Source organism: Ailuropoda melanoleuca, chromosome 8 (assembly GCF_002007445.2).
Source record: "Ailuropoda melanoleuca isolate Jingjing chromosome 8, ASM200744v2, whole genome shotgun sequence".
In the NCBI taxonomy this organism is placed as follows: domain Eukaryota; kingdom Metazoa; phylum Chordata; class Mammalia; order Carnivora; family Ursidae; genus Ailuropoda; species Ailuropoda melanoleuca.
The window spans coordinates 105,063,936-105,082,599 of record NC_048225.1 but is presented as its reverse complement, the minus strand read 5'-3'; the positions used below and the strand labels follow the sequence as shown (position 1 = coordinate 105,082,599).

At 50.6% G+C, this 18,664-nt stretch overlaps 1 protein-coding gene across 1 annotated transcript; it reads left to right on the top strand.

The window, feature by feature from the left end:
• The first annotated feature begins 1,154 nt into the window (after positions 1-1,154).
• CTSE (cathepsin E) lies at positions 1,155-10,767 on the top strand. Its single transcript, XM_002928428.4, has 9 exons — positions 1,155-1,268; positions 1,890-2,046; positions 2,613-2,730; positions 3,707-3,825; positions 4,480-4,679; positions 6,968-7,090; positions 8,315-8,456; positions 8,539-8,637; positions 10,514-10,767. Exons 1-9 carry the CDS (start codon positions 1,201-1,203, stop codon positions 10,676-10,678), a joined length of 1,191 nt encoding a protein of 396 aa, XP_002928474.1. The 5' UTR covers positions 1,155-1,200; the 3' UTR covers positions 10,679-10,767.
• Positions 10,768-18,664: the final 7,897 nt, after the last annotated feature.

The following is an 18,664-nucleotide window of genomic DNA, read 5'->3' as shown; positions in this document are numbered from 1 at the left end:
TAAGCACTGAGCTCCAGTGCCCCCTACTCCATGGACAAGACTGAGGCTCCTGCTGTCTGTGGACACTATTAGGCACTGAATTGTATCCCCCCAAATTCTTATGTTGAGGTCTTAACCTTAGAATGTGACTGTATGTAGAGATTGGGCCTCTAAAGAGGTAACTATGTTAAAATGGGGTCTTTACTGGGGGCCTCAATACAATATGACTTTTAAGGAGAGGCGATCAAGACACAGACACACACAGAGGGAAGAGGGAAGGCAGCCATCTCTACACGTCAAGGAAAGAGGCCTCAGGAAAAACCAACCCTGTCTGTACCTTCATCTTGGACTTCTAGCCTCCAGAATCCCGAGAAAATACATTTCTGTTAAGCCCCCCAATCTGTGGTGGGTCGTTACAGCAGCCCTAGCGAACTAACCCAGGGACCTGCTCCAGAATCATGAGGGCTTGCCCCCCTTCCCCACCCTACCATGTGCAGGGCTTCCCGCTTCCCCCCTGCGCAGGGCTGCCTCTGTATTCTCCAAACTTCCCACCGCTCCTCAGCACCGATTCATCAAGTCCTTGGGAGGCAAAAAACTAGCTCCACAAGCCTGATCTCCCATTTCAGGGCCTTTGAGGAGCGCTAGTCTCTGCCTCAAAGTGGATGGAGGGAGGGTCAACTGCCCTCGAGGCTCCTGAGGGAATGAGGAGAGAAGAGGAAACACAGAGAAAACGGCCTGATCAGTATTTTGAGTTAGAATCCTGCCCCACAGGTGACGACTGGCCTTCCACGCCCCGGGAGTCCTCAGCCAGAACACCCATGGTAACACGTGCGTGGAGGGGTCCCGGCATCCAGGGACACAGGGTCTCTCAAGCAACGATCACAGGGCTTCTAGGGGTCAGGGGAGGACACCAAAAATTCTGGGAGAAGTTGAACCTGCACTGCCGTCTTGCACAGACCCTCAAGTCCCACCCCAGATCCACAAAGCCCCCACCCCTGCCCCTGCAGGGGGGAACCTGGGGCTGAGGGGAGGAAGGGAAACGCCTTGTCATACACGCTGTGTTTGTTCTGGGCCTGGCTACTGACGCAAGAGGCCTTATCATTGGGTCCTCAGATTGGGCTGGGCAGGGCAGATCTGAGAGTTAGGGAGAGTTGCCTCCACTGGCCTGTGGGAGAGAAGAAAGGAGAGGGGGCAAGGAAGAAGCTGCTGGTTAGGCCCACAATGAAAACACTCATTCTTCTACTGCTGGTGCTCCTGGACTTGGGGCTGGCTCAACAACGGCTCCACAGGTGAGACCAAGCCCCCCGCTCTATGTCCAGCAAGGGCAGCTTCCTGTCCTCAAGCATAGGGCTGCTCTGGGAGAAGAAAGCTGATGGGGAAATGAAGAGGAGAAGACACTGAGGGCTGGGAAAAGCGGCCATCTTGTGTTGGCCTTGACCTTCAGCCCATGCCATGCCATCCCTCTGCCCCCACCTGCCAAGTCCCAGGGAGTGTCTCACATTAATCAACCTGCAGCTGTGGTTGGGAGCACAAAGGACCGAGTACTTGCCCAAGGGACTGACCATGGCTGCCCGCAAGAGTCTTTCTAACCCTTTAAATCAGCCCCTTATGAGGTTCATGCACAGCTGCAGACCGTTTTCCTTCAAGACCTCAAAGAGCTCATCTCTGAGAGGGAGGGCTGATTCAAGTCTAAGATTCTAAGACTCTTCAGGAGCAGAGACAAGACTGACAGGCGGGGGGCAGAGAGGGCACTAATTCTGGCCAAACTCTGGCAAATTCTGGCAACGCTGCTGCCTTGCAGATCTTCTTCTGTGTGCTTTCCCAGTTTACCTCTGGGGAAATGGGGCGGGGTGAGGGATGGGTCTGAGAGAGGCGAGCTGCAGCCGACTCACGTGGGGCTTTGTCGTCAGGGTGCCCCTCAGGAGGCATCAGTCCCTCCGGAAGAAGCTGCGGGCACGGGGCCAGCTCTCTGAGTTCTGGAAATCCCAGAATTTGGATATGATCCAGTTCACCGAGTCCTGCACGATGAACCAGGATGCCAACGAGCCCCTCATCAACTACTTGGATGTGAGGCATTCGGGGCAGGGGCTGGGGAAGGGTGAGAGGGGAGGATGGCTTAGCCTCTGGGCGTGGCCAAGTCAGGTCAGCAGCACTGAAGGCCAGTGTGGGTTTCCCCTCTAGGATAACCCATAGGGACTGATCCCTTGGGCCCCTGAGGATCTGACTGAGCAAGCCCCTATGTGCCCAAATGTGTGGAGCTCTCTGCAAAAGAAAAGGCATCACAAACAAAAGGGCCCTGCTATGCGTCCTTGGACAAATGATTTAACCGTCACCAGCTTCCCTTCCCTGATTGTAGAACAAAAGCATTACTGCCTCCCCTGCCTTGCTCACAAAGCCATTACGAGGAATCCTGCAAATGAGAGCTAAAGAAGTAGTAGGGTGGGAGACTTGATTTCCCCCCCTTGTAGCCCTTTGTCTGCTCCTTCTACCCTCTGTTGCCGCTCCCCAGGCTCTGTAAGCTGCAGTCTGTGTTAGCCCAGGCTCTGGTCCGGGAGCTCTCCCAAGGCCCGCTGGTGAGCCCCTGCCCCTTCCCCACCACCTACACTCTGCTCCCCTCGCTCCCTCCCCTGTAGATGGAATACTTCGGCACCATCTCCATCGGCTCTCCACCTCAGAACTTCACCGTCATCTTTGACACTGGCTCCTCCAACCTCTGGGTCCCCTCCGTGTACTGCACCAGCGCAGCCTGCAGTAAGTAGGGCCAGGATCCCCAGCAGGGAATGGCAGCTGAGGCCTGGCACTCTGGGGGAGGGGGGCTTGATTTCCAGAAACTGGCCATGCGTGCCACACCAGCTTCCCCTCTCCACCTCGGAGTCTGCCCTGGGACTGCCTATGGCAGAAACAGGGCTGGGCCAGGGAGAGAGCTAAAATTGGACTGCCATCCATGCTAGCAACTCTCATACTGACCAGAATTAATAGGAGAAAACTCAGCCACTGAAAATACAAACTCAATACAAATCCTTGAGTACACAATGACTCACTCCCTTTGGAACACCCAAAAGAATGTGGGGGGCAAGTTCCATTCAAACGGCTGTTTCTGGGCAGGTAGGTGGGCTGGGTTCTAGTGCTGACTATTCGCCTGCTTCAAGAGGGCTTGGTGGCCTATCCCAGGATATCAGAGGTGGGGCTGGTGGGGCACTACCCAGGGCTGGGTCTGTTTGGCCAGAGGTAACTCGGGCGTCTTTCTTAGCGTTGGAAAGGGAAGGGCTAAAGAAAGATGTCTTAGTCCATGCTGGATAAGTTCTAGAGACACAGTGTCTCAGAAAACCCCTAGATTGGTGTCTGCAGATTAGGCAAGGAATTGGGAGTCGTTGCCTGGAATGGCATTTATTTATCCCTGGGTTTCTTCTGAATGCCAGGCTCTGACCCGCACGAGTTGGCAGAGACTTTTGCTGGCGCCTAATACATGACGCTTATCTTGGTGTGCCTCATGACGTCACTGTGGGTGGCCATGTTTGCCCAGGGACAACTAGTTGGTCCCCAAGTAGGCCACCATGTGGCTAGAGAAGAAGTACTAACTCACTAAGGAGGGCCATGGACAACCTTTTAGAGGCCCCCGCTCAATCTTGGGAGTTGAGGGAAGAGATCCTGCATCTGTAGGGTAGGAGGGCAGGAACGAAGGCAGCGGGATGATGGCCCGGCAACAGCAGCATCCTTGCTTTTCCAGAGACACACTCCAGGTTCTACCCTTCCCAGTCCAACACATACAGTGTGCTGGGGAGTCATTTCTCCATTCAGTATGGGACTGGCAGCTTGTCTGGAATCATCGGAGCTGACCAAGTCGATGTGAGTACAACTCTTTCATCTCTTCTCTTTTGGCCAGAAACTTGGGATACAGAAGATTTTTCAGAGCCTTTAGGGGAAGCCTTTCAAATCTGCCTCAGGAAGAGGTGGAAACAAGGAGCTGGCTTCCAGGGAAAGGGGGAAGCCTCGCTAGGCGGGAGTAGCATTCCCTGCTTGAGATAGTGGCAATGGGCCAGTCTGCTCAGGGTGCTGGGTTCTGGAGTGGCAGCACGGCGGAATTCCACAGAGAAACAGTGCACAGGGCAGAGAGCCTGGTGGCAGCCTTTTAAGAATCAGTAAAGGCAAAAAAAAAAAAAAAAAAGAATGAGCCAAAGATGCTCTCAGTGCAATAAGGCAAGAAAAAAGAAACTAAGGGCATTAAGATTGTGAAGGAAGAAGCTATATTGTCAATATTCACACGTGACAAGATTCTATATGTAAAAAGTCCAAAACCATCTACAGACCAATTTTTTTTTAAAGCTTACATAAAAAAAGAAAATTAAGGGTGTGGGCATGTGGGGAAATCACTGTGCTCATTTAATCAAGGAAAGTTGGGTGGGGGAAGAATTCGCTTCAGACTAGAGGGAGAATCCGGGAATCTGAGACTCTGTGCCAAAGATCTCCCATGAAGCTTTCTTTTGGGTTTTCTCCCGTCAGGTGGAAGGACTGGTTGTGGTCGGCCAGCAATTTGGAGAGAGTGTCACGGAGCCTGGCCAAACCTTTGTGAACGCAGAGTTTGATGGAATTCTGGGCCTGGGATACCCCTCGTTGGCTGTGGGTGGGGTGACCCCAGTGTTCGACAACATGATGGCACAGAACCTGGTGGATATACCCATGTTTTCTGTGTACATGAGCAGGTAGGCCTGGCAAGCCCACCAAGGTGAAGGTCAATTCCAACCACAGGGAGATAACATGGTGCTGCTGGAGGAGCACTGGGCTTAGCAGTCAAACACCTGGGGTGGATCTCTTGCTTAACCTATTACCAGCTGTATGACCTTGGGCTTACCCTCTCTGGATATTGAGGAAAGGGGGCTTGCCTCCCTTTGTAAACTGTCCCTCCCTGAACCAATAGGAGGAATCTCCGGGATTGGGTACTCATTTATACAGTGAATAAATATTTGTCAAGCTCCTACTATGTGCCGACCTCCGTGCCAGGCGCGGGGAGGACAGTGAGACAAGGAGGACGGTCCCTGCCCTCGGGAAGCTTGATTCCCGTGGGAGGAGGCAGGAAAAAATTCGAAAGGAAGCTGACAATAAAATAATGGAAAGTTTAGGGCATAATAAGATGCAGTGTTTACATAAAATATAATATTACTCAGCCTGAAAAAAGGAAGGAAATTCTAACACATGCTACAAGCGAATGAGCCTAGAGGACCTTATTAAGTGAAACGAGCCAGTCACAAAAGGACAAATTCTGCATGATTTCCCTTACAGGAAGGTGCCCGGAGTAGTCAGATTCCCCGGGACAGAAAGTAGAATGATGGTTGCCAGGTGTCGGGGGAGGGGAATAGGAAGTGATTGTTGAATGAGTACAGAGTTTTGGTTTCACAGGTGAAAAGGTTCTGGAGACTGGCTCCATCACAGTATGAATCGCCTTAACACTACTGAACCATACATTTAAAAATGGTTAATTGATGCAATTTTTTTAAAGATTTTATTTATTTATTTGACAGAGAGAGACGCAGCCAGTGAGACAGGGAACACAAGCAGGGGGAGTGGGAGAGGAAGAAGCAGGCTCCCAGCAGAGGAGCCTGACATGGGGCTTGATCCCAGAACGCCAGGATCACGCCCTGAGCTGAAGGCAGACGCCCAATGACTGTGCCACCCAGGTGCTCCTAATTGATGCAATTTTTTTAAAAGTGCCTGTTGTAGTTGGAAAAGGTCATGAGGCTCACCTGCCTCTGGCCACTCTCACCTGGGATCCTGGAAGGGTCATCTCACCTTCATCCCAGCATAGGAAGGAGATTTCTGACCTTCCTGACTCCTCCCCAGTGTGATCTGGCCTCAGCTTACCCTGTTTTCATGTAAGCCATTTTTCCCCGTTCTCCACTTCCACATGGAGTGTCTTGAGTTTCCTTTATTAAACTGCAGTTGGGACCAGCCCAGGCAGAACCGTGAGCAAGAGGGCAGGTGGCCCAGACCCTCTGCTGCCCCCCTGTGCCCTACCAGCCCGGAAAGACATGGGGGAGGACGGGAAAGAGCAAAGGCTTTGCTGTCTGGCCGACGTGGACTGAAGTCCCAAGTCTCAGTTTCCTCAAATGGGCACAAGGTTGATGTACGAAATAAATAGGATTAAGCAGGTGAAATTCTTCACTCGAGAGCCCTCCACAAAGGCCGTCAACAAACAGTTATTCTTCCCCCCACCTCCCTAAAACCACTTTCCCAAGATGCCCACAATACCCGGTTCCTTTCCCCTTTACCACTGTGCCTCACAGAACCCTGAGTTTTTGTAGTTTTCTGATCCTTTTCCTCCTAAAAATGCATCAGTTTCATGTCCTATTTCCCCAGAATCCTGTCGGGTGCCTGAACATACTCGAAAAATCAACACCAATGAAAATTAATAAATTTTCAAGCTCTACTAAGTCATGCTGCATTCCCATTAGCTTCCTTACTTTAACACGACAGAGTGAATTGTATGGAAACTCCAGGCACCATCAAAACAATAGTGGGAAAGATATTTGGGGGGAAAAGCCTTTTTGAGGGTGTATGAAGTCACATGGTGTGTGCACACCCTGATGGTCCTAGCCTTGGTTCCACATGACCAGAGCAGTCACATGGTGTGTGCACACCCCGATGGTCCTAGCCTTGGTTCCACATGACCAGAGCAGTCACATGGTGTGTGCACACCCCGATGGTCCTAGCCGTGGTCCTACATGACCAGAGCAGTTGTCCCCATCTACCTCCTCGCTAGCCTTTTTATCCCAGAAGCAAGAAGACATTGAGAAATCATCAAGCAAAGCTATTTCTGTACTTCAATCCTTTTGCCCAAAAAGGCCCAGATAATTAACCTGCAGTTGTTGGGAGCCCTGGTGTCAAAGCCCAGGCTGATATTTCTGCCTATCTGCATATTTGGTGTACGTGACCAGCTTGTTTCTAGAGTAACCCAGTGGCCCTTCCCGGACAATCTGCCTTTCTTTCCATGTAGTGACCCAGAAGGTGGTGCAGGAAGTGAACTGATTTTTGGAGGCTATGACCACTCCCATTTCTCCGGGAATCTGCACTGGGTCCCTGTCACCAAGCAAGGCTACTGGCAGATTGCCCTGGATGCGTGAGTATTCTCCACAAAGTAGTTATGCTATGAGGCAAGAACGCAAGACGGGCACAAGGCAAATTGGGTTCGTTGAATTGGCCTGAATCAGTGTGCTGGTCCCTGGGAGAAGAGCCCGGGGGCTGCCGTGCGAGGCTGGAAGTGTGGAGGTGCTGAGCAAAGGTGCAGGAAGGGGCCGCGGTTGCCAGGGCAACAGGCACGAGGTACCAAGTCTCAGCTTCCCTCCCAGTACACATGCTGCACCCTCAAGTCAACAGACTATAAATACAAACCCTCCGCCAATGACTTGGGGCTCGTTTCACTTTAATACACACATAGGGCCAGGGGTCAGTGACATGGGGGTACAGGAGTGGACTGGACTCTGATTTCGCCTCCAGAAGCATGTCCAGAAGATCACACACACACACACACACACACACACCCCACTATCATTGTAAGGTGGAGGGTGGTCAGTGCTCCACGAGATGTGCCACCAAAGTGGCCCGGCAGACGGGGCAGGACAGCTTCTATCTGAAGAACTCCTCAAGCAAGGGTTTCATGAAGGAGGTGACATGGGCTGGGCCTTGACATACGTGTGTGTGTGTGTGTGTGTGTGCACGCACGCATGTGTCTGGGCATGGAGCAATCAGGGACGTGGGACCAGATGCCCGTCACATACCGAGCACTGTGTCAGATAACGCAGGAATTTAAAAAATGCAATTCACGTTTCAGTTCCGCCAAGAAAAAACTTCTGCAAGGTGAGAGCATGTGCTAGCCATGAGGAATGTAACAGCGAAAAGCCTCAGTGCTCACTGTCTACTGAGGGTTTTTCAAGCCAGAGGGACTTACCCATTTATGGGTCATGATCTCATTTTAGGGGGTCATGATGTACATTTTTAATGAAATGGAATAAAATAGAAAATATCAGGGTGCACTTCACATACTAAGGTTGAGCCCTGTTTCATGAAATTTTTATTACATCCGTGCATGCATGCGTGTGTGTGTGCGTGTGTGTGTGTATTGGGTCCAAAAGTAAATGTATTTCCTGCTATGGATCTCAGTCGCAGAAAAATTGAGAAATACCCATGTGTGAGACAGTCAAACTTGGAAATCATTACTGTATGTTTGAGAGCCCAGCAGAGGGTGAGAGCAGCTGGGGAGCCCGGGAAACTTCAGGGCTGAGGGGAAGGGGGACAGATGGGGCGGGAGTGGGGGGTTGGCTGATGACATTTTCTTTGTCCTCAGGATCCAGGTGGGAGGCGCAGTGATGTTCTGCTCTGAGGGCTGCCAGGCCATTGTGGACACGGGGACTTCCCTCATCACGGGCCCCTCAGACAAAGTCAAGCAGCTGCAGAAGGCCATTGGGGCAGAACCCATGGATGGAGAAGTCAGTGCCTGCTGGGGTAGGGAGGAGGCGGGAGCAGGGGAGGGGGGAGGCCTCTCAATGGGTTCTCTGTGTTGTGTTTTAGTATGGGGTGGAGTGTGCCAACCTCAATGTCATGCCAGATGTCACCTTCACCATCAATGGCATCTCCTACACCCTCCAACCCACTGCCTATACCCTGCTGGTAAGAACTGCTTCCTTGTTCTGCACGTCACAGGGCCTTCCCCACGAGCCCACCACTTCCTCTTTCCGTCGCCTGCACTCAGGCCGCGTTGACCCCGAGCCCCCCTCCCATTTCTCCTGCACTGAAGTGGCGTTCCTTCTAGAAAGGATGACGCTGTCTGTGGTGGGAAGACCACCGGCCTGGTTCTCTCTCAATTCCTATCCTGCCATGGAGCAGCAGCAAACCTTGGACAAGCCACTTAGTGACGTTTTCTGACATTGTCGGCTAGGACTTTTCAACTGACAAAGTTTAATCCCTCAAAGACCCATTAAGATTGGATATTATTGTCCCATTCCGTGGGTGAGGGTGTTGAGACTCGGAAAGGTAAGAGGCTCAAGGTAGGAGCTACTGGGGGAGGGGGTGCGGAATGAGGTTGTATCTTCTCCTGTTCAGATTAGCATTCTTCTCGAGAAAGGGTCTTTTATTGCCGTAGATTCCTAAGTTGTAGGGCAAGGTAGTTGGCCCAGATTTTCAATATCACGTGTGGTTCTTTGGTGACATTCAACACACTGACTTGACCGGAGAGTCACCCACAGCGATTGTGTCAGAATGGAGGTGCTAAGGCATAGAGAGGACTTTAGGGACTTACCTACCCCCCACACCTTGATCTCCATTAACCCCCTCCCCAAGCTGCCAAGTATAAACAGACAATGCAAGGGAAAACAAATGTCCTTTTGAAGTTTTTATTTAAATTCCAGTTAGTTAACAATACAGCACAATATTAGTTTCAGGCGTACAATACAGTGATTCCACACCTCCGTACAACACTCAGCGCTCATCACAAGTGCCCTCCTTCACCCCCTTCACCTGTTTCACCCATCCCCCACCCACCTCCCCTCTGGTAACCATCAGTTTGTTCTCTGTAGTTAAGAGTCTGCCTCTCTCTCTCTTTTCCCCTTTGCTCATTTGTTTTCTTTCTTAAGTTCCACATATGAATGAGATCATATGGTATTTGTTTTTCTCTGACTTATTTCGCTTAGCATTATACTCTCTAGCTCCATCCACAGCATTGCAAATGGCAAGTCTTTTACGACTGAGTGCTATTCATATATTTATATGTATATATCCCACATTTTCTTTATCCATTCATCAGTCGAAGGACACTTGGGCTGCTTGCATAATTTGGCTATCAGCTATTGTGGATAATGCTGCTGTAAACATCTGGTGCATGTATCCCTTTGATTTAGTAATTTTGTGTTCTTTGAATACATACTCAGTAGTGCAATTGCATAAAAATCCTAGAAGAGAGCACAGACAGAAACCTCTTTAACACTGGCCTAGCACCTTCTTTCTAGATATGTCTCCTGAGGCAAGGGAAACAAAAGTAAAAATAAACTATTGGGACAACATCAAAATAAAAAGCTTCTGCACGGTGAAGGAAACAATCAACAAAACTAAAAGGCAATCTACAGAATGGGAGAAAATATTTGCAAATGGCATATCCAATAAAGGGTTAGTATCCAAAATATATAAAGAACTTACCAAACTCAACACCCCCCAAAAAAAAACAATCCAATTAAAAATGGGCAGAAGGAACAAATAGACATTTTTCCAAAGAAGACATCACTTTTTCCAATTGTTAAATGGGAGGCAGGGGGCATGTATGACAGATGAACAATTCTCAAAATTGTAGAACTTCGAAGCCCAGGTTCACATATGCAAAACCGTGCAAACACAAGTGGACGTGTGTGAAGTGGGAGGAAGAACCAACCAGCCAACGTTGTGACTGTCCAAGGCCATTCGGTAGAGTCACCACCACTACCACACAGTACAGCCTCCGGGCAGCACTACTTCCCTCTCTCCCTCTATGTCGCTTACACCTTCTTTCCCATCCCAGGACTTTGTGGATGGAATGGAGTTCTGCAGCAGTGGCTTTCAAGGTCTTGACATCCAGCCTCCCGCTGGGCCCCTCTGGATCCTGGGCGATGTCTTCATTAGACGGTTTTACTCAGTCTTTGATCGTGGGAATAACCGTGTTGGGCTGGCCCCGGCAGTCCCGTAAGTTGCGGCCTTGTGCCTGTGCCGGCCAGCCTGCCTGCTGCCCCATGGAAATACGGCCATGCCTATTAGATTGGGGCATTCTTCACAGCGGTCAAGAAGTCATTCTGGGGAGGATACAGTTGTTCTAGCCTGCAACTTGAACTAGGTCCAAATAGAGCACGAGAACACACACACACATACTGACACACTTCACGCACACCTCACACACCTCACACACACCCGTATACACACCACCTCCACTGCGATCATGATGCGAGAATTAAGTTGTACACCCATACCTTTTATTACTTGTTGCTAACATTTTCTTTTGGAAATCTCCAGACATGTACACAAGCAGATGATAGAGCAAGAAATCACCGTGCACACCCCCTCACCTTTCATAACTCACCCGCACGTGGCCAGGCCTATTTTATCTGCACCCAGCACCTCTCCTCTCTCCAGCCCACCTGCCTGCATTATCCAGAAGCAAATTCTGAGCATCACATCATAAATCATCACAGCCAAGATTTATCCATAAATCATTGTAATTTTCTTAAATAGGCAATCAGCGTTCAAATGTTCCCTATTTTCTGAGAAATGTTGGGTCATTTTTACTGGTGACTTGTGTGTATCAGGATGCAAATAAAGTTCAAATCTGAACTGTCTCTATGTCTCCTTCCATGTACAGAGTTGACCGCATTCTGAATTCTGTGGGTTGAAATCCAGAGGATGTCATGCAACGTGGTTCTAAGTCCATCTTTCTGACAAAAGGCAGTTGTCTCTAGAGCCTGGTTTTGTGGCAAGAATATTTCATCCACAGTGCTGGGTACATCCATAGTAGCCCATCGGGGGCAGGTAATGCCTGGAGCCTCTTCATTCACAAGGTTAGGACAGACGAGTGGGTTCGGGAGCTGTCAGGCATCCATCCATCCATCCAAGACCAGTTTCCTTCAGCGTTTTACCCAAAGGTTTCATAACCACTAAAAATTTTTCTAATTTTCTAATTCTATTTTTTAGAGAATTTTTAGAGAATTTTTCTAATTCTATTTTTTCCTTCTGTGTTTGTTAGCCAGAGTTCTATTAAAAACAAACAAACAAGTTCATCAACTATTTGCTTACCATTAGGTAGAGCTCATGCAGGAAAGGTAAGCTTACTTGGCTTTTTCCCTTTCTCTAACGGCTATCAGAAAAATGAAAGTGTTTCAACTTATTGCAGTTTTTTTCAATATTCAAATCACCCCACGTTCAGCCAGCAGGTGCCCATTCAAGTTAGTTTCTGTGAACTTTTGACTTGACCTCAACATGAAAAGATGTTCCAGGCCCATTCCCAAAAGTCCTGTCTCCTGGTTGTGTGCTCATAAGTTTGTTATAAATAAACGTATTACAGAATGGGCAAGGAGAGGATATGGGGGGTGAGGGGCTCTGAACCAACCCTTGTCTCCTATGGGGCCCCAGGGCCCAACCTATGGGAGCTGACATGCTCAATCGGGTCTGAGTTGCTTACTCAGGCTGGCGGGATCTACTGCCACCAGAAACAACAGGTCTTTCTTTTCCTTCCTTTTGTTCTTGCTTTTTGCAAAATGCAAGCATCTTCAGGGATTTTCTTATTATAAAATATGTTAAAATCCCTCCTGATCCTTACCCTCAGGAAGATAAGCATTATTATTAATTTAAAGTTGTTTTATGCAGATTTTTCCTTTGTATATACAGAGATAGCCAGAGGTAAGGAATTTTTTTTTCCTCCAAAAAAAAAAGGAATCATAGGGACACCTGGGTGGCTCAGTTGCTGAGGCATCTGCCTTCAGCTCAGGTCGTGATCCAATGGTCCTGGAATCGAGTTCCGCATCAGGCTCCCTGCTCTGCGGGGAGCCTGCTTCTCCCTCTGCTTCTGCCCCTCCCCCTGCTTGTGCTCTCACTTGCTCTCTCTCTCTCTCTCTCTCAAATGAATAAATTAAAAATCTCTAAAAAAAAAAAAAAAAGGACCCATACTACACATACTCATCTCTAAACCGCTCATGTAACAGATTCCGCATCAGCACGGTCAGCTCGTTTCTGTAACATCAGCATGGGGTCCATTTATTGATCAAACCCTCTCTTAATGAAGCGTAGATTCATTTGGGTTTAATTCAACCCAATCCCATAAATATTTATTTTGTGCCGGGCGCTGAGTTACTCTAAGACCCTCAAGATCGGTAGGACAGATCCAGCTGTCACTTTTGGCACAGAGGTCATGGAAAACACACCAGGCTGACAGTCAGATGACCCAGATTTGCACTTGTGCCCTGTCCCGATCAATTTGGTGACCTTGGCTGGTTACTTCGTGTCTCCGAGATGCCCGCCTCACAGAGCGATAGGTTTACATGGATGGAAGCACTTAGCTCGTAATGTTAGCTCCCCTCCCCCTCTAAGTATGAGGTCTAGGCAGATCCTTGGTTCACACATACACACACGTTTTTCTGGTTTTGTTCTTTCTTTTCTTTTTTTTACTAAATTATTACCTCCAGAGTTAATTCAGAACAGCCTGATCCAAATAAACTATCAAAGCAATATAACAGAGCAGTTAACATCACAGGCTCTGGACTCACACAGGCCTGGACTTGACTCTTGACACCCGTTGTGGGAACTCTGCACCTCAGTTTCTTCATCTGTAAAATGAACACGATAATAGTAACTATCGCATGGATTTATTGCGAGGATCCAATACCTACATGGCATGTGCATAAACACTAATCACACAGGGACCAGACCCACACTCCACATGAGCAAATCTCACACCAGGCATAGGGGCCTAGAGTAAAAAGGCTCTATGACTTCTCTAAAACAAAGCAGCCAAGAGCCATGTGGGAACCAAGTGGCTGATAGCATCCCTGCAGGCTTTCTCCTTAAAGGTGCTCTCTGCACAGTGGGCTACCCTGGTGGATTGCATGTGCAGCCAGGTCCCTGTGGGTCCAGGAGCCTGAGTGCTGGAGGCCTGGGGCATGAAGGTGATGCTTCATCTGTGCCAGCAGGAAGTGAGAGCAGGCCGGAAGCTTCCCAGAGCCAGTTCTGCTCTGAGCACGCTGCTCTCTCGAGGCAGAAGTGATGCTTTCAGTCCGTGTGGACCAAACCCTGCTGGCTCTGCACCTTCTTAGCCCTATTAGCTGCTCTGGGTTTTCCAAAACTGACCTTTGCTCTTTGTGACCTTCACATCAGTGGCATTATCCCAGAAACTCGGGTCCTTGTCCCCTGTGCCATGTCTGATCCTAGGTCATAAACCTCCCGGCGATGGGACAAGAGCTTTGACCAAGCTTTCCTGTGCCCTGGGAATTTGTTAAAGGTTGTATATTCAATTCCCTGGGGCTGCCATGAGCAAGTACCCCACACGGGGTGGCTTAAAGCTACAGAAATGGATTGTCTCACAGTTCTGGAAGCTAGAACTCCAAGATCGAGGTATCAACAAGGTCATTATTCCTCTGAAACCCGAAGGGGAGAATCTTCCTTGTTCTCCCTAGCTTCGGGTGATGGCTGGCAGTCCTTCGCGTTCCTTGTCTTAGAGCAGCGACACCTCAGTCTCTGCCTGTCGTCCCCTGTGCGTCTGTCTCCGTGCCTCTTCTCTTCTAAGGACATGAGTTGTATTGGATAAGAGCCTCCCCACTCCAGTATGAGCTCATCTCACCTTAAACAAATTACATCTTCCAAGACCCTCTTTCCAAATAAGGTCATTCTGAGGGACTGGGGGTTAGGACTTCGGCATACATTTGGGGGAAACACAATTCAACCTGTAACAGAGACATCTCTAACTAATTGCTCTTATACTCGATTTTCAGCTTAGTAAAGTCCTTTCGGGAGATTTTGGTATTTTGTCTTTCTTTCCTTTCTTCTCTTTATTTTCCCCTCACAAAAAAAAAAAAAAATCTGTAAATTAGACAGAGCAGGTTTTATTACCCTGTTTTCTAAATGAGGAAATTGGAGTGATGAAACGTGAAATGATTTGTCAAAAGTAGTAGTCAAAGTGGAATCCACGTCTCCTGGCCCCTCATCCCTGTTTCTAATTTTTTAAAAAAGATTTTATTTATTTATTAGCCAGAAAGAGAGAGCACGCACAAACAGGGGAGCGGCAGGCAGAGGGAGAAGCAGGCTCCCCGTGGAGCAAGGACCCTGATGCAGAACTCGATCCTGGAATCATGACCTGAGCCGAAGGCAGATGCTTCACCCAGGCGTCCCCCCTTCTTCTAATTTATACCCCTTCCCCCAAGCCAGGTATCTGTCAGTTCAGCATGTCGCCAGGGCAAGGATGGCAGGTAGATTTTGGTCAGTCCCCCCAATAACATTTACCTTTTAAAATAAAAATGGATTTGTTGCTGACAAGTCAATGGTTGCTGATCCCAAGAGGCCCCAAGAGGCTCCAGACAGCTTCCTCCTGTCCACTCCTCTGTGGAAATAAGACCCTGCTAAGAGGATTCCTGGGAACCTGCTATGTCTGGGCTGGGCATCACCCCCTCTCCTGCTCTACGTGAGCCTGGCGGGCTGGCAGTCCTGTCATCAGCACCAACATTACAGGGAAGCACACAGGCCTCAGTCACACCCACCAAACTCTCTCTCTGGGAATCTGAATGTTGAGCGGGCCCCACAGGGGCGACGGGTGCTGGGGGCCTGGAAGGCACACAGAGAGATAGCTTCCGAGTCCCCCGTGCCCAGACGGCCCCGGCTACCCTGCTCTGTCCGTCCCAAGGTCCGGTGGTCCCTCTCTTCCCGCTGCTTCTGTTGTTCTCAGCCGAGCAGCTCTGGCACGGGCATCCCGCTGTAGCAGGGCGACCAGATGACTGTCGCGCCGTGAGAGTCAGAGAGCTCGGGACTGTGAAGCCTGACCCCTTCTCTGAGCAAAGTGGGAGCACACGGCTCAGCCACCTTGGCTGGGGAGCCCATCCAGGAGAGCTTGCGCCTGAGGACGGCAAGGGGAGAGGAGACAGGTGAGAACTCACTCCCAGACCACAAACCTGGGGTGTGCGAGAGACACGCGAGGCCACGCGGCAGGCCCGGAAGACGCTTCTATTCCCCAGCTCCAACGGCTGCCTCTTGCTTTTTCAACACTCGCCAGGTTGGGGCTTGACAGATAAACCCCCAAATCGCAGTGTCTTGACGCAAGAAAAGGTTCTTTCTCCCACGAACCGTCCAGGTAAAGAGTCGCACAACTCAGGAACGGAGATCCCTTCTGTCTTGTGGTTCCCACAGGCCCCAGGACCTCAGAGTCACTCTTCGCGTGCCACGGACAGGGCGAGTGGCCGGTCCCGCCGGGCATCTTCACACACCAGATCTGAAAGAGGCTCAGGCGCCCGCGGGACGTTCCCTCTCCAGCTATTCAGCCTGAGCTCCGTGAGGGCGGGAACCCTGCCCGGCTCACCATTCTACCCTGTGGCTCGGCGGGAATCCGCGGCCACGCCGTGTCTGCCGGGCTGCACAAGCCGCGTGGCGGCGGCCGGACGCGTGAGGGCGTTTCCCGGACACCGGTCATCTCTGCGTCCACACGCCCGCGCTGGGATCTTTCTCTTCTCCTGCTTCTCACATGTGAGCGGGTTTCCAGTTCCTCCTGAGCCCTCCCGTCTCTCCTGCCTCTCTCCCCTTCACCTAGGAGGTGAGGTGCCTCCGCGTGGCTCTGAGCTATGGACACAACCCCCTTGCCGACCTTTCCAAGCAGTCGGTTTGCAAATCTCCGACCTTTTCCAGCGCACCCTTCGGCCCTCCTTTCCCTCCGTGTGACCGGAGCTCTACCCTGTAGCGCCTTCGCGCACGCGGCACGTTTACGGAGCCCGATGCTGCTCCAAGTTCCCTGACAGGGAATTTTTTTTTTTAATTCTGGAGTCAGAAGCTTATATTTAACATTTTATTGGGAAGTTCAATGCGAAGGAAGCAAGAGTGGGAAAAGGGAAGTGAGAGAGAGAGAAGGGAAATAAATATAAAAAGGTGACTTTCCAAGCCGACTACACACTTCCAGCGCGCACAGCTGCGGCTCGGTTCCCCAGGACATCGCCAGCAAGGCCCTGTGGACGGGGCGCAGCTGAGAACGGTCCCGTGACAGGTGGTGGGGTGGCAGGCGAGTGTGAACTCTCCACGGGTTTCTGCTTCCTCCTGTCGGCTCTGGTCAGAGTCTTGCCCGCGGGCATCGTGTCCCTGCACTTCCGTTGTGGATTCCTGGCCTCTCCCGGAGGCTGCTGGGGCCAGGGCCTCTGCCAGTCTACCTGCCCAGATGCGGCCCGGTGTCTGCTTCCCTGCGTTGGCGCCCTGCTGGCAGGTTCCTTGACCCGTGGGGGGAGCGCTTGTGGGTTTGAGACCAGGGAAACAGCAGGAGCCATCACCAGAACTGCTGTGGCTGGAAGTGAGATGAGGGTTTGGGGCTGGGGCTGGGTGGGGTGATGGGGGTTCTGGGCCAAGCACTGAGCATGCGCCGGGCACTGTGCTGTGGTCTGGGGACAAAAGCATGAACAAGACAGGGACAGTTCTCCCCGGTAGACCGTCACCGGTGCCAGGGAGATGTCCTGCTGGCCCTCCATCTCAGTTTAGACAAAACAGAAACTCCCATATCCGCTTCCAATCTCACTGCTTCCCCTCTCAGCTAAGGTGTCAGCGTCCCGTCCGTTACACAGGCTCAGAGAGCAGAGCCTGAGCCCATCTGCCCTGCATTCCCTCCTACTCCCCCAGCACATCTTCAGTTGTAATGAAGATTTACTGAGAGCTTGGGGCGCCTGGGGGGCTCAGTCAGTTAAGTGTCTGACTCTGAATTTCAGCGCAGGTCCTGATCTCAGGGTCGTGGGATCGAGCCCCACATGAGGCTCCGTGCCGGATGTGGAAGGTGCTTGGGATTCTCTCTCTTCCTCTCCCTCTGTCCCTCCCCCACTCATGTGCGCGTGCTCTCTCTCTCTCTCAAAAAAAAAAAAAAATCTATTAAAAAAAAGGATTTACTGAAAGCTAACTGCCGGGAGTGAGCAAAGGAAGGGTGTCTTGCTGCCCACTGGACACACAGCGCCCAGCTCAGTGCGTGGAGCACAGGAGGGCCTCCTAACAGCTGCTGAATGACTCAAGAGTCAGGCATCGGATCTTCACAACTGCCATGCTGGTTCTGTCAGAAACCTGCCCCTCTGACTTGTTTCCTCGCCCCCATGTCCCTGGTCATTACCTTTCACCAGGTGTACTTCCAGATCATCCTGATGCTCTGGTTCTGGTCTCGCCTCCTTCCAGATGCATTTCCAAAACGCAGCTGGACTCGCACCTTCCCCATGCTCCCAACTTCCCAGTGGTCCCACTGCACATGGTTGGAATCCAAGCTGACATGAGGGCTCTCTAGGGCCGTGCCTCAGTTTGACCTCCTGTCCTCCTCTCACAACTATTCCACTCCGGATCAAACCAAACCATCCCCATTTTCTCACTCACACGCTTTTGCTCCAAGGAATCCTTCTATCCTGTTCACCAGAGGCACACGTTCCCCCAAATCATCCCTTTTACAACAACTGTTCAAACTCTGGTGAAGAGAGGTCAGACAGGGTGCCAGGAAAAACCAGATTGAAATTGCTGTCCTGCAGGAGGTCAGCCCTGACTTGGAGCCTCTTTTGTGCACTCTCTCTCTTGCCAAGCAGACAGTCGGCATCTCCTTCCCTCCATCCACAGATCGCTTCTTAGGTTGAACTTGACTCCCTCCTTGGCTTATCACAATCTGCACGTGTTCATATCCTGTCCATCCTTCGAGCTCCAATTCAGATCCTTCCTTTCCACAAAGCCTTTTCCTCCTCCAAACCCTCTAAATCCCCACAACCCTGTAGCTTCATTTGTTATATCATTATTTGTACCGTGTCTTATTTGCACTAATTAAATGAAAGTATTTATCTTGTGTCCCCCAAAGGGCTGGACATACTCAGATGACTGGATGAACGCATGCAAGAGGGAAAGAAGGAAGGAAGTTCAATGAAGGCAGGATCAGGGCTGCCTCTGCAGGGGAGAGGCTGGTCCCCATTTACCACCAGGGCATGTGTCAGAGGAA

Coding starts and splice junctions, on each gene's coding strand:
- CTSE (XM_002928428.4), top strand. CDS start 1,201: ATGAAAACACTCATTCTTCTACTGCTGGTGCTCCTGGACTTGGGGCTG. Junction 1,269..1,889: donor GCTCAACAACGGCTCCACAG/GTGAGACCAAGC, acceptor CTTTGTCGTCAG/GGTGCCCCTCAGGAGGCATC. Junction 2,047..2,612: donor CCCTCATCAACTACTTGGAT/GTGAGGCATTCG, acceptor CCTCCCCTGTAG/ATGGAATACTTCGGCACCAT.